Here is a 25177-nt window from a genome sequence, read left to right on the forward strand (position 1 = left end):
GTTGAAGGGTGCCAGGAAGTGGCTGTAGCTTCAGCCTCCAGGGTCCAGGCTCTCATTTCCTCTCTGCTGGACTTTGGAGGTTTGTGGGGGCACGGGGCTGGGCAGGAGCCCCAGCATCCTGCTGTGGGAGAGGACTCTCCCTGTGGATCTAAGCGTGTGCCCCTGCTGACTATGGCCTGCCCATGTCCTGCTGGGAGTGAACAGCTCTGAGCAGTGTCCCCTCCGTGGCTGCCTGGCCTCTCACACTGTGGGTGGCTTCAGCATCCCACTGGATGCCCGGCTAATCCCTGCTCCCCGCAGGCCAGCCAGCTGGGGGTCTACAAAGCCTTTGTGGATAACTACAAAATCGCACTGGAGACAGCAGAGAAGTGCAGCCAGAGCAACTGCCAGTTCCAAAAGATCTCGGAGGTAAGCTGGGCTGAGGGGACAGGGCTGCTGTGACCAGGCTGTCCTGGCACAGGGCAGAGAATGCTGTCCCATGGCTGAGACAACCGCATCTGCCCCATGGAGATGCTGTCCCTGCCCTGCGGACCCTCAGGGACTGTCCTAGGGCAGGAGCATCAGTGGCTGTGAGGGAGGGTTGTGGTCTTTGCATATTGTGGGATTACCCCCAGCTTGTGCAAGCTCAGGTTGGGTTCAGCCCTCGTTGCTGTAATTTCTGGGGTGCCAGCATAGTCTTCTCCTGCTCGCCCCACCACTGAGCATGGATGCTGGGTACTGGGCACCTGTGGCTCGTCTCCTGTTGGCTGCATCTCCATGCCTGGCTCCCCTATAGCAGCGGGACCCTCTGTGGCTTCAGGCTTGTTCCCTCTTCCCTCCGGCCCCTCCACAGCAGCTCAGTGGAACCAGCAGCCTCCCTGTGCTGCTGTGGGGCTGAGAGTCCTGCTCCAGGGTGCTAGAGGGGTCCATCGTGTCCCTTCTGCTGGGCACAGCCAGAGCTGCTGCTGGCATCCCATACAGTCCACACCTCCACCCCAGCACCCACGCGTGGCCTCCAGAATGGCCTGGCTGGGGCAGGGAGGAGGTATCGGGGTGCAGGAAGGGTGAGGGGGGGGGATGCCATGACCTTGAGCAATGACCTTCCCCCCGAGGGCTGCTCTGATGGGCCTTTCCCTCCCTAGGAGCTGAAGGTGAAGGGCCCCAAGGACTCGAAGGAGAGCCACACGTCCGTCACCATGGAGGGTACGGCAGGCGCGGGGAGGGGGACGCAGCCTTTGTCTGCGCGCGGATGAATTACTGAGCAGCTCCCTTTGTGTTCCCGTGCGCGGAGCCGGCAGGGAGCGTTGGGGGGGGTACGGCTCTTGAGGATGCTGGGGGCACACGGCAGCCCCCCGCCCGCTGCCCACCGCATCCCGCTGCACCCAGCGCCGTGCTGAGGGGCCGATGCCGTGCCGCAGCCGGGCTGAGCTGCTGCGGGGCGCAGAGATGGCTGCGTGGAGACGGGGCTGCCATGGAAATCCTCGTTGTGGTCCGGCTCTGCTGTAACTGCACCTACGGTGAGGCGAGGGGGAGGGCTCTGCATTCAGGTGCTGCTGGGGAGCGGTGCTGTGGGGTCACTGGCCCTGGGGCTCGCTGTCCTTGCTGGGGGGGGGGGGGTGGGTGTTGGAGGCTGTGTCGTGTTCTGCAGCCTGAAGTTGGGAACGGCTTTGTTCCAGGCTCTATTGAATCATCTTGGCTCCGGCATACGCGGCCACGCGCTCGCCTTCCCTGCGGGCAGGGGCTTGTGCCAGTGATGGGACAGCGAGGGGCTGGGGATCCCTGTGTTCTGGGGGGGCTGGTGATAGGGAGGATTCCCTGCTTGCTTTGCTGGGGGCGGTGAGCACGGTGGGACTGGAATGCTCATCTCTGCGTGGCTGGGGAGGAGAGGCACTGGGCATCCCTGCCTGCTGAGGCTGGGCCCCTGCTGCCTGCGTGTGGGTCCCAGGCTGGTGGAACTGTGCTGGTGAGGAGCCTGGTGCTCTTCTTGTACTGGGGCAGCCCCTCCCTGGCTCCATGGTGTTTTTGCAAGTGCCTGTAGCGATGGCAGAATCCTCCCCCTGGATCTAGGGTGGGGGAATGAGGAAGGGATACCCTGCCTGCCCCCCTGCATCCCAGAGGATGGCTGCTGCAAGGAGCTGGGCTCCAGTTTTACCTGCTGGCACAGGTGTGGGGGATGCAGCCTTCAGGTCATGGTCCAGCCCTTCATCCTCACCTCCCTGTACCAGGACAGGGGTTCCACTCTCGGGACTGGGCATCGTGAGGCAGCATGCTGTGGGGAAAGTGGACGGGAACCCCCTGCAGCTCATAGGACAGAGTGGATGCAGGCAGCACTTTTCCCTCTTCCCCAGCCCAAAGCCAGGCCCTGCTTGGCCCTGGCAGTTTGAGGAAGTGCTCAGAAGCAAAGGGAAAACCCAGAGGCATCGGCCTGGCTGTAAGCCGTCAGGGGGACATGTGAGTGGTTGGGTATGGGGAGCAGCACTGTCAGTGTGCCCTGTGCCTTTGCCTGCCCAAAGAGCTGGGCAGGAGGAGGAGGGTCTGGCTGCCTGGGGTGAAATGTGCCTTTGAAGAGCTCCCAGGGCTGGTTTCCTGCTGGGAAGGTGCATGGCAGGAGAAAGGGGGTGTCTGTGCCCTGTGTACGGGGCAGCTGTGTGCCCCTGCTGTGGATGGAGCCTCATGTAATCATGGGGGGCTGCAAGGAGGGAACATGGGGCAGCAGCACTGGGAGGATGCCTGGTCCTCCTGTGTTCTCTGTAGGTGGGGGTTCTGCTGCTGCTGGAGCAGCCTGGGTTCCCCTTGCACCCAGGACTGACTGGAGTGGGGGGATATGGGGTGTCCCATGGGGTGGCAGAGCCCGGCAGGGGCAGGTCAGGGATGAGACCTGCTGCTGAGCCAAAAGGGAAACTGAAAAGGCTGCTGGTGGTGATGAGCAGCTTCCGCCCCACAGCCACCGCAGGCAAAGCTGGTGGTGCCGGTGTGCACACCACAGCCGGGAGGGAGGCCCTCGCCCCACAGGGAGGCCATGCTGGCACAGTCATGGTGGGGATGTCCTGCAGAACGCTGTGTGTTCGCACAGCTCCTCTGGCTTTGCCACCCGTGATGTGTGGCAGCAGAGGGGAGGAGCCCGTGGTGCCTGGGTTGGTGTCCCCATCGTGCCCTGTCCCAGGGCTGACACAGACCTTACCGATGTGGGACCATGGCTGGAGCAGAGCAACTTGTGTGTAGCACTACTTGGCCAGCACCATGCTGCAGTCACCCCAGTGGGGACCCAACAGACACCTGCACTGCTGGTCCACTCATGGTGCAGAATGGACCCCAGACGTTCACCCAGGGCTTCGTGCAGATGTGGGGGGTCTCTGTGCATTATGTGCATCCTTGCCCCTGCAGGATGTGGTCCTGGCTCTCATGGGTGGGAGAGGGGCCGGGGCCCTGTTGGTGGGTGGCTGCTGACACCTTCTCTCTCCCCTCAGCATTGCTGTACAAACCCATCGACCGGGTGACGCGGAGCACCCTCGTCCTGCATGTGAGTGTGACACCAGTCCTGGGGTGGGGGACTCTGCCCTGTTGCTCCTGGGGACCCGCAGCCATGGGGAGTGCTGCTGAGGGGTCTCCGGGGTGGGTGCGGCAGGCAGGGCAGTGCCCTTGGCCACTCACCTGTACCTGTTCCCTTCCAGGACCTCCTCAAGCACACCCCAGCTGACCACCCCGACTACCCGCTGCTCCAGGATGCCCTCCGCATCTCACAGAACTTCCTCTCCAGCATCAATGAGGACATAGATCCCCGGAGGACAGCGGTCACCACCCCCAAGGGGGAGGTAAGCCAGTGGGGTGGGCAGTGACGGGCACAGGGTGAGGGCTGAGCCCTCTGCCAGCCCATGGCTGGTGTCTCCACCCTGGGGAGCTCCATGGTGCTTGGCCAGGAGATGGAGGGTTTCCTCTAGATGCAGTTAGGGTGCAAGGTTAGGGTTCTACTGGTCCTTGCTGCTTGCTAGCACCCTGCTGAGCATATGGGACTCAAAATAGCCAGAGGACATAGACCTTCCCATGCTCCCAATGGCTGAGTCATGGAGGGGGACAGCAGCATCCGTCCCCTGCGGTTTGTTGGCCTTTGCTCCCTGCCTGCTCTCACCCCAGCCCTGCTGCCCCACAGACCCGGCAGCTTGTCAAGGATGGCTTCTTGGTGGAGCTGTCGGAGGGCTCAAGGAAGCTGCGGCACGTCTTCCTCTTCACCGACGTGCTGCTCTGCGCCAAGCTGAAGAAGGCAGCGGTGGGGTAAGGAGGGCGCTGGGCACGGGGGGGATGTCCCAGCCCCCTGTCCTGCAGTGGGCTGCGGGACGTGCCGGGAGGGGGTCAGGCATTACTGAGCACCCACTCCCCGGCTGCAGGAAACACCAGCAGTACGACTGCAAGTGGTACGTGCCCCTGGCCGACCTGGTGTTCCCTTCGCCGGAGGAGTCGGAGCACTGCCCGCAGGTCCACGTCATCCCCGACCATGAGCTGGAGGACATGAAGATGAAGATCTCAGCCATCAAGAGCGAGGTGCAGAAGGAGGTGAGAGGAGGATGGGGTGCTTAGGGAAGTGTGGGACCTGCTGCCAGGGTGGGTGCCTTGCTCTGGGACAGGGATGGGACATGGGGGTGCCTGTGAAAGCTCCTCTTTGCTCCCTGCCTATAGAAAGCCAACAAGGGGCAGAGCCGGGCCATTGAGCGCCTCAAGAAGAAGATGTTTGAGAATGAATTCTGGCTGCTCCTCAACTCACCCGCCATCCCCTTCCGCATCCACAACCGCAACGGGAAGGTGAGGAGGGTGGGCTGGGGGCCGGGCTCGGTGCTGCCTGAGCACAGCCTGCTGCATCGTCCTCTGTCTTGCAGAGCTACCTCTTTCTGCTGTCATCCGACTACGAGAGGTCCGAGTGGAGGGAGGCCATTCAGAGACTGCAGAAAAAGGGTAAGTCTGGGGCTATTGAGGTCCTCTTGAACCTCACAAGGAGGCCCCATAGGATCACAGTCTCTGGTCCCCATGGCCAGCACTGGCTGCATCCCTCTGGAGCTCCTCTCTTGTCCTCTCCCAGACCTCCAGGCCTTTGTGCTGAGCTCGGTGGAGCTGCAGGTGCTCACGGGATCCTGCTTCAAGCTACGCACTGTCCACAACATCCCGGTCACCAGTAACAAGGATGGTGAGTGTTACTGTGCTGGTGGGTCCTTCTTTGCCTCCAGATGATGCTGGGGAGGAGCTGTGGGGTCCCTTGTGGGGAGCTGTGTCCCTGCTTGGGGACCGTGCCTGTGCAGGGAACAGCCACCCACCAGGTGGCACTGCTGGAGCAGAGTCTGGCTCCCAGGCAGCGTAATCTCGGCTGGAACACGGGAATGCTTTGGGATGCTCCCCAGCATCCCCATGGGCTGCGCAGGACCAGGGTGTTCCCAAGGCGAGACCCACTGGGAACCTCCCTCAGGGCTGTCCAACAGCAGGAGACCTTGGGGTGTCTGTCAGGGATGATCAGCAGGGGGGGATGCACGTCCTCCTCCAGGCCTTAGGGATGAACAGTGGGGTGTCACCACAGACACCCAGTGCTTGCTATGGCAAAGGCTGCCCTGGGGGATGGCCAGCCCACACACGGGCCATTGGGCATGGGAGGTGGCTGCTGAGCCCTGACGGCCTCTGCTCTCCCCACCACAGATGATGAGTCCCCTGGGCTCTATGGGTTCCTGCACGTCATCGTCCACTCCGCCAAGGGCTTCAAGCAGTCTGCCAGTAAGTGTGGGTGCCCACCCTTTAGCTCGGGGGGGCCTCGTGTGGTCAGAAGAGCTGGGGTCCAGCATGTGGCCCCGCTCTGCCCACAGGGGTGGCCTGGGAGCTGATGGGGCTGTTCCTGGAGTGCTGAGTGGTGTCTGCTCCCCCAGACCTTTACTGCACGCTGGAGGTGGACTCCTTTGGCTACTTCGTCAGCAAAGCCAAGACCAGGGTTTTCCGGGACACCACCGAGCCACAGTGGAACGAGGTGAGAGGAGGGTGGGATGCAAGGAGGGGACTGTATCCCCCCTTTCCCTTCCAGCCCCAGTTTTGAAGGTGTTTTGGGATGATGGGGCTGAGCCATTCTCCCTCCGCATCCCAGGAGTTTGAGATTGAGCTGGAGGGCTCCCAGTCCCTGCGCATCCTCTGCTATGAGAAGTGCTATGACAAAACCAAGCTCAACAAGGACAACAACGAAATTGTGGACAAGATCATGGGCAAGGGGCAGATCCAGGTATGCACTGGGGGTTTTGAGCATCTTCTCACCCAGCGATGGACCCTCAAGATGCCTGGGCTGGGAGGGTTGTTTTGGTGTGGTGCCTGGAATGGGAGATGCCTGGCGGCATGGGAAATGGGGGACAGGGATTGTGGCTTGGGGTTGAAGGCAGTGAGGTGGGGAGGCATCAGGGGTATGAGTGGTGGTCCCAGGGCACAGTGGCTGCAGGAGAATGTGGGACAAAGCAAGAGGGGGTCCTGTGGACATGACAAAGCCAGTGGTGGTTCTGTTCTGCTGCAGCCTGTGGGTCTGCAGGGAAGGGTCTGGCCCCTGCCTCAGGGGGGTCTCTGGGTGTGCAGTCCCCCATCCCTCCCCACCAACTGTGGCTGTCCCCTCTGCCACCATCTGTCTCCCCTGCCTCTCCATCAGCTGCTGTTATGGCAACAGGGGTTTCCAGGACAACGGCTGATCTGCCTCTGACTGGCGGTTGCCAGGCAGGAGGATGGAGGCCTGGGCTGCCCTGGGATGCTCCAAGTGAGCTGGACCGGGAAGGTGGCAGCCCCCAGACTCACCTTGGCCAGGCTGCAGGGAGGCCGAGGGCAGTGGGGATGGTTTGGGATGGGGGTACCTCTGTGTGTTCCTGGTGGGGACACCGGGTCCGGCTGCATTCCCCAGGGGACAGCGTCGTGTCTGGAACACAGGGTCCAGCCAAGGCCACTTCAAAGGGCCCAGTGCAGCTACTGGCTCTGTGGGAAAGCAGCTGAGGGCAGGTCCTGGGGGACCAGCATGGAAATGCCACTGGGAAGGGGATACTGCAGGGGGATGGCTCTGCACTGGGATGGGAGACGGAGGCTTGGCTTCACCAGTGGCTTGTTCATACCCAAAATTGCTTGTCTGTTGCCCGCTCCACAGGGAAGCGGTGGTGTGAGGTGGCATTGGGCCAAGGGGAGGGTTGGAGCAGGGATGGGGCTTGATGCCCCTGGGGATCAGTCCAGCTGCACGCTCGGAAATAGCCTGGGTCAACAAACATGAGTCATGCTGGGAGACACAGGGGCTGGACAGGGACAGCACAGCTTGTCCCTGCTGTGTACAAGTCATGGGGAAGAAAGGAAGAGAGAGGAGGTGCTGGGGCTGCTTTTCCTGGGCTGGTTGGAGCAGGGTCAGGTTGGGGCTGTCCTCCTCTCACCACAGCTTGGCCCCTGCCTGGGACTTAGGAGGGCAGGGATGGGCTGCATGGCTATGGGCAGGATGAGCAGTGCTGCACATGGGGCTGTGGGTTGTGGCCAGACCCCTTTATCCTGAGCTGCTCAGGCAGAGATGCTGCCCTGGCTGGTCCCTGGGCTCATTGTGACCTGCTGCTGGTTCCAGTTAGCAGCAGGAGTGGGAGACATGGAGCACCAGCATCAGCAGCTCAGCAAAGGCCCATGGTGTATGTGGGGCTGCCAGGATGGCTGACACACCCCCCCCCCCCCTCAGCCAGTGCTGTGCTTAGTGCCCAGCTCTAATCTGGTGGCCCAGGCACGTGGGTCAGCCATGAAAGCAGCTTAGAGGCACCAGGGGCTGGTGGGATCAAGGGAATGGTGCAGCCCTTCTGCGGGGGGCAGCGGGAGCCTCCTGAGGCTGCAGCGGTGCCATGGGTGGGAGTCACATCCTGCTGGCACAGAGGATGTGGATGGGCCCATGGAGGGGCCAAGGCTGGCACCAGCCTCTAGAGCATCCTGGCAGTGAGCCCTAAGGGGTCTGCTGTGTGGTGAGCATCTGATCCCACCCTGAGCTCCATCCCTGTGGCTGGCAGAGGGTGAGCACCCTGTGCCATGTGGGTGCAGCCACTGGTTGCTCTATGGGAAGGTGTGTCTGGGTTGGGACTGGGAATGGAATGGCTCTGCTCTGGCTCCTGGTTGGCATTAATGCTGGTTTGTTGTTGTTAACCCTGTTTTGCATGTGGTTTCCAAGGCTGGGACGTGGCGTGGTCAGGGTAGAGGTGCCATGGAGGAGGGCTTGTGTCCCTGGCACTGGAGGGCTTGGCCCTGCTCTAAGCTGTCCCAGTCACTCCCAGCGGCTGGGCTGTGCCCAGTGGGTGCTGGCAGGGGTGCCCGGTGCTATGTTGGGGTGGCAGATGGATGCAGAGCAGGCTGCAAGCACTTGTGTCCGTATTGCAGAGGGGAAAGGCTGGATCTGTCCCCTATGGCCTAAGGTGGGCAAGGAGACAGGCAGTGGGTGCACAAAGGGGGTCTCATGGTGGTGGGGCAGGATGGAGCAGCCCCTTCCTCAGTCCGTGTTCGATGCACAGAGTAGAGCTTGTGTTGTCATGGGCACGGTGCCTGCCATACCCGCAGGGAATAGCTGCCTGCCTGTCTGTCCCCCTCGATGGGCTGGTGGAGGCCCTGGAGGGGGTGATTTTGGTGTCGGGGCTCCCCAGACTTGCAGGGATCCACAGGGTGACCCATGTGCACTCAAGGGGGCTGCGGAGGTCTGGACTGGGGGCAGTGCAAGTCCCTCCCAGCCCTGCACCTCACCACATCCATGCCCGTCAGGAGAAGCAGCAGGCAGGGACCCTTCCAAGGCTGGGGCACAGGGCAGAGCCCTGCCTGCACCCCATCCCCTACCCTGCCGCCTCAGCACATCACCTCCTGGCAGTGGGGCTGACAGGGGCCAGGGCACGGTGAGCGTGTCCTTGCTTATCCCTGGGTCTGACAGGAGACCCCTAAAGACCTATCCCTGTGCCGGGAGCGGGAGAGCCAGCCTGGCTCTTCCATGGAGCCGGGAATGCTGCAGCCAACAGCGCCGATGGCTTCCGGGGCTGCGGGCGCTGCGGGCGCTGAGACGCAGATAATGGATAACGGTGGATGAGGGTGGATAACGGTGGTGGGGAGGCGGGGTAGCCCCTCCAGCCCTCCCAAGCGGCTGCTGGTGGCAGGGCGAGAGTTAAACGCGTGGGGGCCGCCGGGGGGGGGGGGGGGGGGGGGGGCTGCCTTTGAGTCACTTCCTCGCAGGGGGAGGGAGGTTTTGGGGCTGCCGAGCTGCCGCTCCACAGCCTGGCTCACACCCTGAGGATGAGCCCTGGCCGCTCGCCTCCCCGCCGCCCCGGCCGGGCTCCCCTCGCCGGCCTCCGCTGACCCCGCCGCAGGAGGGATGCGGGTGCCGTCCTAACGCAGCCCCGGCCACCCTCATCTCGCCTCCCTGAGCCGAAGCGGACATCGGGATGACGGAGGTGCTGGTGCAGCCGGAGGGCAGCCCTGGCCCCATGGGCGAGCAGCCGGAGCACGGCGTGGAGGAGCCCGAGGGGAAGCGTCCCCCCAACACGGGCGCCCGCCTCTGGGGCAGGGTGCGCAGCAAACTGCTCCGGCAGAAGGTGCCTCTCGGGGTGCAAGGGGGGGACGGTTTTGGGGTGCCCGTGGTGGGCACCAAACGGGCTCTGGGATGGCTTTGCCGTGCGTGGTGGTCGTGGCTTTTTGGTTGGTGGCTTTGTGGGGTAAGGGGGGCTCTGATGGGGGAGGTTATGGGGTCCATGCATGGAGCAGGGAGGCTGGTGGGTGCTTTGGGAGCTCTTAGAAGCAGTCAGCAGCTTGTGGGGTCCTCGTTGCCCTCTTGTCTCCCTCTGCGTGCTGGGGGGATTGGGGGGGGGCTGAGCCATTTTCACTGTAGGGTCTGGCAGAGGGAGGGTGTGGAGCCCCCCTGCCCTGCCCCGGGGCTCACCCAGGAGGCAGAAATGCTTGTGGGATGACTGGGGCCAGGCTCCTGGGGTGCTGGTGCCTGTGTACCCCCCTTGCTTGCTTTGCAACCCCTCAATCCCGGGTCCCTCCAGGCTCCTCCTAGGTGGGGGGGCCGCATCATTCTGCCCATCAGATGGAGGGCAGGGGTGGGCAGCAGAGTTGTTGAGAAGGGCACGGCACCATCAGCGGTTGTCCCAGAGCCCCTGCGATCCCATGGGGGGGCTCCGGGGGCTTCCCTCCATGGGGTCCCCCTGCGCAAGGAGCCGCTGGCTCGGTTCGGCGGCAGCGGGGCCGCCCGTGACGCAGCGGCATTAACCTCGATTCCGAGCCGCCGCCGCCGCTCCCGCCGAGGGGATTAAGGGGCAGCGAGGGCTGCGTGGGGCCGCCCGCCAGTGGCTGTTGCTGGGTCAGAACACGGGGTTTGTGTCCCAGCCACACGTGTCCTCACCGCTCCCCTGCTGCCGCCGCCCCCCGGGGGCTGCAGGGCAGGATGTGGCCCCGTGGTGCTGTGGGTACCTGCTGCTTCTCGGGTCGCTCGCAGACAGGGCTGTGAATGGTTGCTTTTTTTGGGGCTGTGCTTTGCCGCCGGCAGCATCTCCTGTTGTGGGGGCTGCTCTGCTTCCCACGGCGTGGAGCGGCTCAGGGACCCGGGAAGCGCCTGTTCCCCGGGGAGGGAGCTGCCGGCATGGAGGTCTGATGGGGGCATCTGCTTCCTGGAGGCCAGGCTGGGGTGTTCGTGAGTGCTGTGCTGATCTGAAGCAATTCTGGATGTAGTAGATCCCCCAGGATCCCGCTCCCGATAGCCATGGGGGGGGACGGCCTTGCTGGTTGAGTCACCAGTTTGCTTCCGATGGCTTCACCCCAGGCTGATGGGTGACCTCATGGGTGTGAGCTGTGAGGGATGTACATGCCCAGCCCGGCATCCCCTGCCCTGCTGCAGCATCCCAGCGCTCAGGGTCCTGGAGAGCTGCTCTGAGGGTTTGGAGCTGGCCCAGCTCCTCACCTGGGAGCCCCAGGGACCCAGCACTGCCTGGATCTGTCTTGGCTGCCGCTGCTGGCACAGGAGCTGCATCCATGGTGCACAACCTGAGGTGTCTTGAGGACAAAATCCTGGGCTGTGGCCTCATTCCCTTGAGTGCAGGGTCACCCCATGCACTAGACAAGCAGCAGGAAGGGGCTGTGAGATAAATTCCAGCAGGATTGAGGATTCTGGCACTGGAGCCTCCCCAGGACACACAAAGCGCTGCTGGGATGCTCATCACCTGCCACGCTGCAGCAATGAGGGGCTTTGACCTACAAGCAAACACCTTTGGATAATTTGAGAAAACAGGATGATGGCACATCCCTTTGGTTGAGAGCAGGAGGTGTTTCAGCTCCCCGTGGATAAGAGGAGCACTGCCGCGAATGCCGGCCTGGGCATGGATGTCATCACTGCCAAGAGATCCCTGAGATGCAGGAGGGAGCAGCCTGGAGAGATGCTGGTGACAGACACAGGCTGTTTGAAGCTGGCTGATCTGCCGAAGAGGAGCTGACATCTGGGACAGCAGCATGTCACTTGTGCCATCCTGCACAGCGCTGGCCTCTGGGGCTGCCAGGCCAGAAGTTCTGACCAGCCGAGGATGTCCCTGCGTTGTGCTGGAGCAAGGCAGCTCCCTTTGGAGGAGAAGGAGATGGTGTTGGTAGCGGAGATGGGGCGTTTGCCAGCGCTGTGTGGGCAGGAGCTGCCTGTGGCTCCGTGGGTGGATGCTCCTGTCCATCCTCCCACCCCTGGAGACGGAGCATGGGCAGCTTTGCTTCCTGCAGGGAGTGGGCAGCGTGGCGGTGCTGCCTGCTGCGTGTGGTGACAGCGGGCAGGGCTGGAGGGCCCGGCCATAGCTGGTGCCTTGTGGGTGCACAGGGACCTGTAAGCTCGGGCTGGTGGCACTGACTGAACTAGCCTACATTCAGGGCCGTGCTGGCTGCTGCAGGGAGCTGGATGGGTTCAATCCTGCCTGGCCAGGGGCAAGTGCCTGCAAGGAGGTGCTGTGCTTGGGGTAAGATGTGTGGCGCTGGCAGCAGCCAACCTGGCTTTTATTAAGGCTTTCTTCAAAGCCTTGCTAAAGCCCTTCCAGATGTGAGCCGCCAGGAGCCGGGAGGACCCAGGGGATGGGGATGGGGAAGGGCGTATGTGATGGTTGCAATTAAACTTGTGCTGCAGGAGGCACACAGCTCCTGACCTGGCTGGGGGTGAAGAGCTTTGCTCCTCCTGCCTGGGGCTCACAGGGTCGGATGCTGCTATGAGAAGGACTGGGCTGTGTGGGGAAAAGGGATGGAAGCCCCATAGGGCAAGCGTTGGGTTGATGTTGGCCTTGGTGCGTGTATGGGGATCTGGTGCTGGTGAGGGTTGCTGGAGCGTCAGGGCTTGCGTTGACTGTGGTCTGGCTGCAGTCTCGTGATCCTGGTGTCCAGACCTGCTGCAGGGCCCCACGGGAGACCAGGGCAGCTGCAGCCTTCCTCCTCCTCCTCCTCCTCCTCCTTCTCCCCCCGCTGCTGTTCCCAGCAGCCGCAGGGCTGGCGGGAGGAGGTGGTGTGGTGCTTGCTGGGCTGGAGCCAGCGAGAGGGCTCCACGTCAGGAGCCATTCCCAGGTCACGCTGGAGACCGCAGCGTTCCTCGTGGCACCGTGGTCGCTGAAGAGCTCCTTGGGTTCGATGTGGCACGCTTGGGCATAGGGAAATGCCACAGTATTGGGTCTGTGCCGAGAGCCAGGGCAGCTCGAGCCTCTCCTCAGGAGTGTGGGGTCTTGGTCTGCAAGAAGGGACATGAGAGACCGCAGGGTTCACCCCTATCGTGACATGTGGTGGCTTCACGGGCAGCCAAGGCAGGGGAACAGCAGCTCCGTGGCCAGAACAGCAGCTCTGGACATGTTTGTGCTCGTCCGGAGCATCTCTGAACGCAGCAGCTGTAGGAAACTCCCTTGTGTCCTTCACGAGTGACCCATGTGCTTGGCACAAGCCTCGCTGGGCAGCTGCATACACACAGTCCTGAGAGCCCGCGCCATCCCCTTCCCGCTCCTGCCAGCTCCCACATCCCATCCCCATCCCAGAGACAGCATTAGTGCCGGGTTCTGCCCCACTGCCTGCCCTGTGCATTACAGGGATCGATGGAGTTGGATCGATACCACCAGCTGAGGACCAAAAGGCATCTGCACCCATCTCTGCTCAGCCCTGGGGCCTGGCACCCACCGTGGCACGTGCCAGGGCCTTGGGAACACCAGCACCTCGCTGCGATGGCCAGGCACCGGGGCAGCGTCACCGAGTCCCCTGCTAGCCCCAAAGCCAGAAATAGCGGAGCCCATCATTCCCAGGGGTTATAAATAGCCTTGGCTATGGGGAGATGTTGTTTTTCTGCATGGAGAACGCTGCCCTAGTTCTGTTTCATCAATCTGCAGCCAGAAATAGTCCTATTTTCTTGGAAGTTTCTTGCCTCTTGGGTGTGGGTTAAAAATGCCTCGAGGGGCTCCGGGTAGGTGAGGCTGAGCCCACCTGCCTTCGGGGCACAGCCAGAGGGAACCCAGACCTTTCCCTCTCCATCCTCCTGCCATGGACAGCAGGTTGCCAGGGGAGAGCATATCCCACACCCCACACAGTCTATGGTTTGGGGGCTGTGAGGTAGCAGTGGGGCTGGCATGGGGCTGTGTCCCCACAGCGCTGACACACCATCTCTCCCCACAGCTGGACCCACAGGCCGTGCAGACAAAGAACTGGCACATGGATGTGATCGAGATGAACGGGGTAAGCCCCTCACTTCAATTGCAGCTCCTTCTGCAGGGCTGCGTCATGGGGCAATGAAGGTGATGGGCCAGGGTCAGGCTGCAGGGACTCACCCCTGTCTCCCACAGATCAAGGTGGAGTTCTCCATGAAGTTCACAAGCAGAGATATGAGCCTGAAGAGGACCCCTTCCAAAAAGCAGACCGGTGTCTTCGGCGTCAAAATCAGCGTCGTGACAAAGTACATGTGGGGCTGGGGGGCTGATTTGCTCCATTCCCTGTGGCTGTGGGGTTGCACCATGTCCCCTTGCTTCCATCCACACCATAGAGCATGGCTTTTGCTCTCTGCTGGGGACTTGCCTGTTCCTTCACCAGCCCCATCCTTCCCCCCCATCCTGCCCCTGTCCCGGGGTTTGCAGGGCAGGGCTGGCCCCCATGGGATTCCCTGGGAATGTTTGCTTATGGCTCTGCTTTGTGAACCAGGCGTGAGCGCTCCAAGGTGCCTTACATCGTGCGCCAGTGCATCGAGGAGGTGGAGAAGAGGGGCATCGAAGAGGTTGGCATCTACAGGATCTCTGGCGTAGCTACTGACATCCAGGCATTAAAAGCTGTCTTTGATGCAAGTGAGTGCCCTGGGAGATGGCTTCCCTCCATGTCGTGTTCCCTTGGGAGGGTTTGCAGGCACCAACCCCCCCCCCGGTCCCCTGCCTTGCAAGTCCCAGGTCTGATTATTGCATTGCATGTATGGAAAATGTGCTGGTGTGCCCAGGAAGGGGCTGGGGGTGAGGAGGAGGAGGAGGAGCATAGAGCAAAAGCCCAGAGGTCCCAGCCTTGTTTGTGCCTTGGTGTGTGAGCCGCTGCTGCGCCTGGCTGGCTCCGGAGAGACACTGAGTCAGGGCAGCATTGCAAATGGATTTGCAAATTATTCCGCATCCGTTGCCCAGCCAGGCGGGAAGTGCTTGGCTTTCCCAGCCCCAGCCTGGCTCAGTGGAGCCGGCGATGCTGTCCCTGCCCTCCAGCCAGCAGCCTGCCTGGGTAGCTGGGGTGACAGAGGGGATTGAGACCCAGAGGGGAAGGAGGTGTAACGCGTGGGTGCTCTCTGGACAGATAACAAGGACATCCTGGTCATGCTGAGTGACATGGACATCAATGCCATTGCCGGCACGCTGAAGCTGTACTTCCGTGAGCTGCCCGAGCCCCTCCTCACTGACAGACTCTACCCTGCCTTCATGGAGGGGATTGGTAAGGGGATGGGGAAGGGGTTGGTGCCCAAGCGGGGCTCTGTTTGGCATTGCCTGCTCTGGGATGGGAGACTCCGGAGGGTCCTTCCCAGCTTCACCCACTCAGTTCTGGCTGTCCTTGCTGGCTCCAGGTCAGCTCGGGGTTCATGGCGCTGCTCCCCAGGGAGCAGGCAGCACTGGCTGCCGGGAAGCATCCGGCCGTGGTGGGTCCCACTGCTGCGCAAGGTGTTCCCAGCTCCTGTCCTGAGCCCTCTCCCTCCTTGTTTCCAGCCCTCTCAGATCCTGCTGCCAAGGAGAACTGCATGATGCACCTTCTCCGCTCACTGCCTGACCCCAACCTCATCACCTTCCTCTTCCTGCTGGAGCACTTGAAAAGGTAATGGATAAGCTGGTGGTTCTCACAGGGATGCCCAGTGCAGGCGGGAGGTGCAGGATGGGTTTGTCTCGCTGCTTTGCCTTGGGGATTGGATGTGAATGGGAGTTAGAGCCACTAATTCCTGCGGTGCCTGTTTGGCCGTGGGCTGATCCTGAAGTGGAGGAGGATGGTGCTGTGGAGCAGGGCCAGCAACAGTTTCTCAGTGTTGGGCAGGCAGCAGTGGTTCTTTCGTCTCCCAGCCTCTCCAAGAGCATGCAGCCCTAGGCATATCCCACCAGCCCCAGCACACCATGAATCCCTGTGGCTGGTGTCAGTGTTGGCTTCAGGAAAAGTGGGTGCTGTGTCCTTTCCCACCAGTCCAGCAGCAGCCCCTGCAAAACGAGGTGCAATAATCCCTGCAACTTGTCTGCAGTGGGTGGCCAGGACCCCAGGATGGTCGAACTGCAGCCATGCCCCAGAGCTGCAGGGGACTCCCTGTATCACTCATCCCAGGGCAAGTGCAGCACTGTGTGGTTTGATGGGCTCTATCTTGGCCCAGATGAAGCCCATCTGAATCTGGAGATGGACAGTTCTGGGGCTCACTGGGACCCCAAAACCCATAGGGAGCACAGGACAGCAACGCACATGCAGAGCCTGGTCAGAGCTGCCATGAGTTTGGGACCGATGCTCACAGCTCATGTTACTTGCATCATGAAGGGTTTTTTTCCCCCCCTTCTGGTTTGGCTAAAGCCAAACAGAAAAAGTGATTGAGCTGGGGGTTGGGGAAGGAAAAATCCATTTCCATCCTGAGAACTGGGCACAGCCAGTTCCCACATCTGCTCCCCTGGCCGGGGCTCAACCGAGCAGCCTGTGCCGGGGAGCACAGCTGCCTCCTAACATGGCAATGTTGTGGCCCTGGTTCCCTCGCTGCAGGCTGGCCGGGGTCCCAGGGGGTCGCAGGGGCAGGGAGCCATGCGGGGAGGTGCGGGCTGCTGCGGGGCTCCCCGTACCCTGCCGGGGCTTGGGAAGGGTGGAGGCTTCGCAGCACAGCGGCCAGCAAGGGCTTGGTCGCTGCCACATCACAGCCGGGGCTCCCGGCCAGCCCCAGCGGCTCTGGAGGAGGCCATGAAGGGGGGCAGAGCTCCCTGCCCTGCACCTGGGTTTGGGGGGGCTGTGAAGGGCAGTGACAAGCTGGAGGTGCTCCACTCGCCTCCCATATAGCCCTGTGGTTGCCCCATTGCAGGAGAACAGCATTAGGAGCTCATGTTCCCTCTCTTCCCCATGTGCTGCAGGGTAGCTGAAAAGGAGCCTATCAACAAAATGTCTCTCCACAATCTGGCCACGGTCTTTGGGCCAACACTGCTGAGACCCTCAGAGGGGGAGAGCAAGGGACACCTCACCCTGGCCTCTGACATCTGGTCCCATGATGTGATGGCCCAGGTAAGAGCTGGTGGCATGGGGCTGCAGCCTGCACCAGCACCCCTGTGTGGGGGAGCAGAGGGGTTTGCTTTGTCTGGGGACATTTGTCACTGTCTGCACAAGGACAAGCTGGGAGGTGGCAGCTCTGCCCTTGTTTGGCCTAATACCCCCTGTTTGCCTGCTACAGGTCCAGGTCCTTCTCTACTACCTGCAGCATCCTCCCATCTCCTTCACTGAGCTAAAACGCAACACACTTTACTTCTCCACGGACGTGTAGCCTGCAGGGAGAAGGCACCAGCTGCAAACACTCCCAGCTCCCTGCCGGGGGACACGGACTGGATCGCAGCCCCCCAGGGAGACCGGCCCGGAGCCGGGACGGTGCCGCCTGCAGCTCCTGTACAATCGCGTACCAGAGGCCCGGTCCCACCCCAGGCGCCGTGCCCCTCTGTAAAGTAGTCGTGTCTTATGTCCCTCCTTGTGTTCAGGAATTGTTTTTATGTATATTTGTTCAACGGAAGAGGTAGTGACTGACAAGGGCTGCGGACGCAGGCTTCTCCCTTCGCTTGTTTTCTCCTGGACTCCTCTCTGCCGCTCGTTCCTACCAGGCACCCTTCGTCTCGCCCAGCTCGAAGCCTGCAGCATCCCACGAGTGCCTGTTTCGCTGCCCAGCTCCCCTGCCCCACGCCTGCATGTGCAGCATCGACTTGCTTCAGAGGCTGGGAGCTCATAGGCTTCCCTCTGCCGTGACAGTGCCCAGCTCTGCTTTGGCTTGCTGCCTGCGCAAACGTTGGACCCTGTGCCTGGATCCTGCTCTGGCCCAAGCAAACCGGCGACCACGAGAGCGGAGGAGCAGGGTGCTGCTTCCTCCTCGCCACGGCTCTTCTGGGTGCTTTCAGGCCAGTCCCCTCTACAGCCCTTACCCTGTGCTTTGCCTGTGCGGGTGTAGCATGGCAGCTACTTCCTTCGCTGTACCTCGCCTCCAAGTAGCATTTTGGGGTAACCCATGACACAAGGCTGGAGTGAGAGGGGTTGTGCTGGTCTCGATCCACAGCAGGCTTGAGAGACAGCCAGCCAGGCAGGTCTGCTTCCTCCACCATGGGCTGACCCCAGGTCTGCGCTCTGGCACCAGTAGGTCCCGTAAGGGCACGTGGATCCCAGTTTCTCCAACAAACCCTGCTGGGGTGGGGAACGGGGTCCCTGCCATATCCATAAGCCCATATCTCTGCTGTAGTAAAGCATATGCACCCCTGCAGCCCAGCACTGTCAACACTGGCTGCACCCTGTGGCAGAGCCTGCTGGGCACCTGCATTCCTGCCATGGCCATGAGAAAGGAGAGGTTTTTTTTTTCCCTCCTTGGCTTTCCCTGCTGCCCAGGGCAAATGGCAGCACATGGTCCTGCCTCGGTGCCAGCCCCACTGCCAGATGTTTGTGCTCTGCAGCAGCTGGACAGTCACCCAGCCTGGAATCTAGCGGGGAGGGTTGGGAGGAGGAAAGCCTTTATGGCCCTCACTGCTGAAGGCAGAAGTGCTTTGTTCTCTTTCTCACAAAGCAGTTGCTGCTGGGTTAGCTGTGCCCGGCCAACTCAGGTCTGTTTTAGTTAGTGGCTCCAGTTCTTCACCCCCGTGATGATGGCTGGAGTTGTCACGCCATGTCCCAAGGCAGGATGGCCACATGCCTGTGCTCACTGCCAGGCTGTGCTCTGGCTGCCCCAGTGCCTGGCTCCCAGTATGTCCCCCACCCTCCCACATTCCCAGGTAGGTGCTGGGACCTGTTGGGACACGAAACCTTTCGCTCTGTGAGCTGAGTCCGTGTTCTCGTGGGAAAAACCCCCCCTTCCCCGATTGCGTTGGCCCTGTGCTCTCCTGTGCCAAATGGAGATGGATGAGAAGTGACCAAGCGCATCCCTGCTAACAGTGGCATTGCCTTTACCCTCCTGACTAACAGACTGTTCCAGGTAGAGCCCGGCCGCTTGCCACCGATGCACCAGGTATGTCCTAAGCCCACCTTCCCAGGGAAGGCAGCACCTGCCTGCCCTGCACCAGCAAAGCAACGAAAGGAGGGGAAGTCTTTCAGTCCCCCTCCAAAGGGCTCACACTCCAGACCCTGCCCCTCTTGACTACCAGCTAAACAGAAGGGAAACAGCATTGCAGAAAATAACCAGGCGTCTGTCTTGGCCCTGGACCCAGTAAGGAGGCCGAGTTTTAAATCTGACTGCACAACGGATCCCTGTGTGTGTCTGATTTGTTACATGTGTCCAAGTCTCTGTCCACGATACTGTCATTCCAGATGGAGACTCTGTACAGCCAAATCCCCCCTGCGCGACAGTGGCTGGAGGCCTGGTCCACACAGCCCTGGCACAACAGGCTGTGGGCATCCCTACGACTGGCTTTTGCTTGTCCCTGCAGGAAAGAAGGGGGGGGAGACAACGACACTCTTGCAGCTACAGGTAGAATAGAACTGTTAATTAATATTTGACTTTCAAAAGTTGTTAAGGATATATTTTTGTTTGTGTTTTGTTTCAATTTCTGTAGATTATAAACTTTAAATGGCTGTAAACCATGTGAGGAGAACAAAAAAAAGGTTAATAAAAATGCAAAGCCCCAACATTTGCACAAAGGGAGCCTTGTGGTGTTGCTGTTTGTGCTAACTGATCACCTTGGCATCACAGCTTCTCTGTCGTGGAAATCCTGCTAGCTGCACTTCAAGCCAGTGGTATATGCACAGGCATCGTGCCAGGCAATCTTTTAAGAGAAATCTTATGGTTTGGGCTAGATCCTTGCATTTCAGTACATTCTGGAGGAAAAAAAATCCTGGACTGTCTGGAGCCAGCCTGTTTAATCAGCCCAGAATTACTCAAGCTTAAAATTCAGCTGACTTGCACAGCTTCTGGCCTGAGGATACTGAACAGGCGCAGCAAGGGACATCAGGCGATCCGGAAACCTCATCTGATAGATCACATGGTGCTGCCTCCCCACTTCTTTCCATGTGGGAATGGGAGACAATATGCCTTCAAACTGACCACCGACCATCGTATCAACCAAACCACCCTGCTAGTATTGCTCTTCTAGGTAAGCAAGTGCTGTCACCATTCTGGGATCTCAAACTGTGGATGCAAAGGAGGGGAAGTGGGTGGGAGAACCTGTGAAGTGTGTGCACTGAATCTGAAATCCCACTGCCTCAAAAAGATGAGGGTGGGTGTCTGCCCTTGCAGAATGGCTCTACTGAAGTTTAAAATCAGCCTAAATTATCTTGAGTATATAAATTACCCCCTGAGGTCTGAGAACAGAGCTTGGTTAGAAAAACAAGAGTGCTAACATGAATGCAGATCAAAAAGGGAGCTGCTCCTTGAGCTAATGAACATGTTTTGACTTCAGTACCAATGTTCTGCAGAAATACCACTTCGCTTCCCCCAGTGTAATACTCAGAGGTGGTACAGGGACGTGATGGGAAACAGACTGTGGGCTAAGTGAATGCCCAGTTATCTCTCTAACAGTGGTTTATTCTCACAACTCTGTGTTCCAGTCTTGCTATCAAACTGCTGGAACTAATAGCGTGAGCCCGTGGCAGTTAAAGCAGTAGCAAGATGATTTTAGTCCCACAGCGAGGTTAAATCAGGCTAGCCAAGTGGCTACAGAGAATTATACTTCTGCAACAACCTTTTTCCCGCCCCCCTTAAACTGTTTTGTTCATCTGCCAGTAACCACACGGTTCTAAGGCTAAGGATATTGCTTTTCCCTTTAAGACATGGTAAAGAAATCTGGCTCTCATCTCTATACATGAAATAAGGCAAGTTGTACAGATGGTGGTTTGTCTTCAGCTGGTATTTTAAGAAAAGCCTGAAACAACTTATATCTCCACAGGATCTTACCTCTCCCCAACAGAGTAGCAAGCTGCAAACTGATAATCGTTCAACACTTGTAGCACATTCAAATACACAGTAAGCTAAATCACTGCAATTCTTTTTGATGCTTGTCCTCCTGCCTCTTTTGATGCTAGCAGCAAACTTCATCAAAATCAGACCCAAAGGACTGAAAAAGCTCAGAGTCCAGGCTTGTTTCCTGGAAACTGACAGTCAGCTGATCCATCCTGGAGATACTGCTTGCTGCGCCTGGCTCCATCCTCACATACTCCTGCAAGTCTGCCTGAAGCAGTACGCCAGGGCTCAGAGCCAGATTATTGTTAGTCATTCAGGAAAAGTGGCCAGCACCATCCAGCTTGCACTGATCAGGACTCTGAAGGCAGTGGAAAGGTAAGCCTGATGGTTCTTGTGCTGTGATGCAGGCTCTTAGCAGCAGCACTGGAACAAAAGCGGAAACTTCCTCCCAAGAGATCCCACTGTTACCGTAGATAGTAATCAATTGCAGCAGAGAATGCAGCAAATCCACCACAGCCGATAACTCCCGCCTTCAAACCAGCTGCAATGCAAAAAGGGTGGGAAAGAATGAGACAAAATAGGAAAGATCTTTTTCTTCTCAGTCAGTAACTAGCTTATGCTGTGCTGGCTTGAAGAGCTTACACCTGCAGGAACCCGGCAGTCTGCTACCATGGAACAATGGCACTCCCACTGCCCAAAGGGATGGGAGGAACCTGGCACACACTGGACCTAAAACTAGCATAGCACAATGGCTGAGCCCTTTGTTGCTATGTTTGCCCTCAAGGGACAGAAAACATCAGTGGCCATTGCTGATTTCAGTGCACTCTGACGTGAGCACTGTGAGTGGTTTGCTGTTGGACTAGGGAAGGATAAGAAGAGTCACTATTGCTTTGAAAGGATTAGATCAAGGACAGACACAACTTAACAAGCTCAATTAGAAGCACTTTCAAGAGCACTTTCCTTTCTGCTCTCTGGACAGTTTTTTCTTAAGGAGAGGTGAGAGAAGTTTGATCTTTCTGATGAGCAGAGCAGCTCTCTTCCTACTTGGAACTTTTTACAGATGTTGTTAGCACTCAGAGGTTCCCAAAGTCCTCATTAGTGCCTGCCGGACTGAATTCCCAGTGCTCCTGCTCTTTCATAGCTAAGCAGAGTTGTCTGTTTGAATTGATACACGAGAAAGGAGGAAAGCATTTTCCTCTCTGCAAATTAACAGTTAATGTCAGTGAAATATATATACAAGCAGAGCTTTGTTAACACAAGAGCTGTAGCTTCAGAGTTGCTCAGTATGTATTTTTGGATTCCTCCCCTCCTTCCCATCCACACAGAAGAGTGTGGATAGCTAACACTACTTCCTGCTTTTTCTTTCAAGTAAATTCTGTTGATTTTCCTCCAATCTCACTGTCCTGTATGACCAAACCTCCTCTACCCACACATCTTTCAAGCTGACAGGAAAGTGACAGAGCAGTTCTGCCAGTCTGGAGTACACTCTCATATTGACACCACCATAACCCAATGCAAAGAGATTTTCAGTCTATGTTCTGTTTAAAAATATCACCTGCTGCATAACCAAATTAGTTTTATCACAGAAACAGGCACTACCAACCTCTGAAGCCGATTGCTCCTCCGGTGATGCAGCCACTGATAACACTGTTCTTCCAGTCTGACTTGCCACGATACTGTGGAATTAAAAATGAGAGTCAACAAGTAAATATGGACTGAACACTCAGTGTACCAGCACCAAGAAAGACGGAATGACCTTCCAGCCCTTTTCAGCTGAGGATGTTTTTCCCTCTATTCTCAGCAGATGGCCCCCTGCACTCTCAAAGAGAAGACTAGCAGGGCCGGGAGAAAAAAGAACAGGTCACCCAGAAAGGTAAGACAAATCCACATGGTGCAATGCAGTGCTACAGCAAAGACTCTCAGGTGAGCTGATCCAGCCCCCTGAGTACAACACTGTGCACTACAACCAGCTCAGAGACTATAACAGCACTATACCTACACAAGTGCAACACTGAGCCTGGCCACGCCGCCTGGTTCTCAGCACAGGTGACAGCCACAGTACCCTGCTGACAAAGATGGACTATTTCCACAGCCAGAGTAAAGATCTCTTTGTTCTGCTCCATTGTGCAAGCAGACAGACTTTTCTTCTACATGAGTTATGAAATCATTGTGTCTTTCAATTAAAAGGCAGGACTCAAATTCATAACAGGCTTGTTTTCCTGTTTAAGAAAATGAATTATAGATTCACCACTGAGCTGCACAAGGTCACTTCTTGCCATAGGGGCAAGATGAAAATAGGCCTATTACTTAAGAGCTTTGATCAGAGGATCCCTTTCTCCATATGGAGTTTTTAGAAGCCCAAATTACCATGTGGCAGCTCACAGTTTGATATTTTACAAAAACAACAGGCGCTCGTAGCTAGGCTTTTAAAACTTTGAAAAGTTACTTTTCAAAACAACACCTATACTTGCCAACACATTCAGGACTTGAACTGAAAAGTACTTTGCTTAGGTATGCTGTTCTGCTTGTTCTATCAGAGAACAGCAGTTCTGAAGACAGGTGTCAAACCTCAAAAGCTCTGATGGCCAAGAAACAGAATACACTAGCCTACTCCCTTGCCCTGTTACAAAGGAGATGCACATACTTGGATGTAGTAGGAGAGATTATTAGTGTACAAGAAAACGTTTCTTACTGCTTAAGAAGTTCTTACTCACAGATTCAACGATACATTCAGTGCAGGAGAACATGGCACCCACAATGGCGAAGTTCTTTGCATAGGATATGCCCCGCTGCCCCATATCTTTGAGGACCTCTTTTGCTGTTGGCGTGCGATATGGATCCTTGGGATCAAACCCAACATTGGTGTCGATGCCGGCTGTGAAGACACCAAAGGCGCCTCCCAGAACAAACCCTGTAAAAGACAACCAGTATGAAATGAACCTGGCCTGGATTCAAGCAGCACATTCCCTGCAGGCACCAGAGAACCTCTGCTCCTACTGTCTGTCAATGCTGCATTGTGAAAGGGGAAGTTTAAGAGCACAAATGCCCTGTCCCTTCATACTCTGGAAGCTGTTGCTGACAGGCTGTGCTGAGGAAAGGCTGTGAGCCTTTACAAGGAAAGCAGACAAAGATCCCTCCCTGGAACCTGTGACATACACTGGAGGCTTAGATGAAGAGAATGAAAACATGGGGGTCCTTGTGCTGCAATTTCATCTCTACCCCCGCTCTCCCGACCATATGGAGGGGGACCCCCCCAGGCTCTCCGCAGCCGGCCGCCCCGTCCCTCATCCTCTCCTTGCCCCCTCACCCGCCGCACCGCACCGCACCTCCCACACAGGCCAGCGCCGCCTTGAAGGCGCAGCTCTCCATGGCGCGCTCCACCATCTTCTGCTCCTCGCTCTTGGGCGGGCTGGGGATTCCGCCGAACGTGGCGGGGTCCCAGGCGCGGGGCCGCCGCTGCTCACCCACCAGGTGCTGCAGCAGCATGCTGTACTGCAGCGGCGGCCCTGGGGGAGGCTCCGGGCCGCCCGCAGCGGAGGGCGGCGGCGCTGCGGCCATGACCGACCTCAGACACCCGCCACCGGCTGGGCACCGTGTCCCGGCCCACTCCAGGCGCCGGTAACGCGGCTCCCGGCAGCAGCGGCGGCGCGCGGAGGCTCATGGGAGTTGTAGTTCCGCTGGGGGGAGGCGCCGGCAGCGCAGCATCTGGAGAACTACAACTCCCGACAGGCGCCGAGATGCCCCGGGTGGGCATGGGCGGGTAGCGCGGCTTCCCACGGGATTGGTCCCTTGGTGCTGGGAGGACTACATTACCCGGCGTGCCGCGCGCCATCCCCCTGGCGGCCGTTGCAGCCGCTGCAGGTGAGGTGAGGGCTCCGGTTGTCGGAGCATCTTGGAGAGCGGCGTCGGCGGCAGGTGAGCGCGGCTCGGGCTCGGGCTCGGGCTCCGGCTCCGGTTCCGGCTGGGCTAGGCCGGCGGCCTGTCCCGGGTCAGCCCCATGCTGGGGGACGCTGAGGTGCCGCAGTGCGGGGCTGAGTCCGTCTGCCCTGCTGAGGTGCTAGGAGGGATGGGAAGCTGTGGGGTGTCGCGGTGTCGGTGCTGTCCTCCCGCCGTCCTCCTCTGACAGACTTCGGTTGCGCTGGTGGCTGGGGGGCAACAGGTCCGTGGCGGGAAGGTCGGTTGTAGCCACGTCCGTTGAGCAGACGAGAGGAGGGCACTTGAGGCGCTGCTGGCTGTAGGTATGGGGCGGCTGGAGCCCGCCGTTTGCCCCGACAGCCTTCGGGCATCGTCTGAGGTGAGAGCTGAAGGACCTCATGGTACCTCAGCCCCTAGCCCGGGCTCGGGTATGTTTCACCCAGGCTTGGTGAAAACGCTGGAGCATCAGGCCACCGCCGGTGCCTTTCTAAGGAAACCCTAGCTGCCTCCAGTGTAAAGCATCAATTTTACTTTAGGGCTTCTATATGTCGAAGGGGCTAGAGATAACCAGAGTCTGTCTCTCTGTCACAAATGCAAACTTGTGTCAAATCATATAGAAAGCTTGGCTCTTGGAAGCTGGTTCTGTTTGGTAATGAGATGGGGAATGTTCCTTTTTTACCCTCGGTAAACCAGGTGCCATGAGCATTAAAA

The 25177-nt window shown here is 58.8% G+C and overlaps 2 protein-coding genes across 6 annotated transcripts in view; one reads left to right on the forward strand and one right to left on the reverse strand.

Annotated features, from left to right (window-relative positions):
* The window catches only part of ABR (ABR activator of RhoGEF and GTPase), a 39432-nt gene extending 20135 nt beyond the window's left edge, over positions 1-19297 (forward strand). For 3 of the 5 annotated variants that reach the window (XM_057415201.1, XM_057415210.1, XM_057415215.1), the window contains 19 exons: positions 301-408; positions 1122-1182; positions 3447-3499; positions 3651-3791; positions 4127-4248; positions 4362-4527; positions 4651-4773; positions 4848-4923; positions 5048-5152; positions 5653-5727; positions 5877-5974; positions 6089-6220; positions 13627-13686; positions 13794-13903; positions 14146-14285; positions 14770-14904; positions 15174-15279; positions 16551-16698; positions 16865-19297. In XM_057415201.1, the coding sequence (XP_057271184.1) occupies positions 301-408; positions 1122-1182; positions 3447-3499; positions 3651-3791; positions 4127-4248; positions 4362-4527; positions 4651-4773; positions 4848-4923; positions 5048-5152; positions 5653-5727; positions 5877-5974; positions 6089-6220; positions 13627-13686; positions 13794-13903; positions 14146-14285; positions 14770-14904; positions 15174-15279; positions 16551-16698; positions 16865-16954 (2049 nt within the window). In that variant the 3' untranslated portion in view covers positions 16955-19297. Of the gene's footprint in view, positions 1-300; positions 409-1121; positions 1183-1282; positions 1497-3446; positions 3500-3650; positions 3792-4126; positions 4249-4361; positions 4528-4650; positions 4774-4847; positions 4924-5047; positions 5153-5652; positions 5728-5876; positions 5975-6088; positions 6221-9188; positions 9555-13626; positions 13687-13793; positions 13904-14145; positions 14286-14769; positions 14905-15173; positions 15280-16550; positions 16699-16864 lie in introns of those variants that run through there. The other 2 variants (XM_057415222.1, XM_057415234.1) reach the window with 2 other exon arrangements.
* Positions 19298-20345: 1048 nt separating this feature from the next.
* Positions 20346-24208, reverse strand: TIMM22 (translocase of inner mitochondrial membrane 22). The gene is made up of 4 exons (XM_057415248.1): positions 23878-24208; positions 23266-23462; positions 22155-22227; positions 20346-21092 (listed from the first exon to the last, which is right to left on the reverse strand). Exons 1-4 carry the CDS (start codon positions 24107-24109, stop codon positions 21016-21018), a joined length of 579 nt encoding a protein of 192 aa, XP_057271231.1. The 5' UTR covers positions 24110-24208; the 3' UTR covers positions 20346-21015.
* Positions 24209-25177: the final 969 nt, after the last annotated feature.

This window comes from Pezoporus wallicus, unplaced genomic scaffold (genome assembly GCF_028554395.1).
Source record: "Pezoporus wallicus isolate ANWC-B61680 ecotype Strahan unplaced genomic scaffold, APGP_CSIRO_Pwel_v1 contig_8517, whole genome shotgun sequence".
NCBI classification, from domain to species: domain Eukaryota; kingdom Metazoa; phylum Chordata; class Aves; order Psittaciformes; family Psittacidae; genus Pezoporus; species Pezoporus wallicus.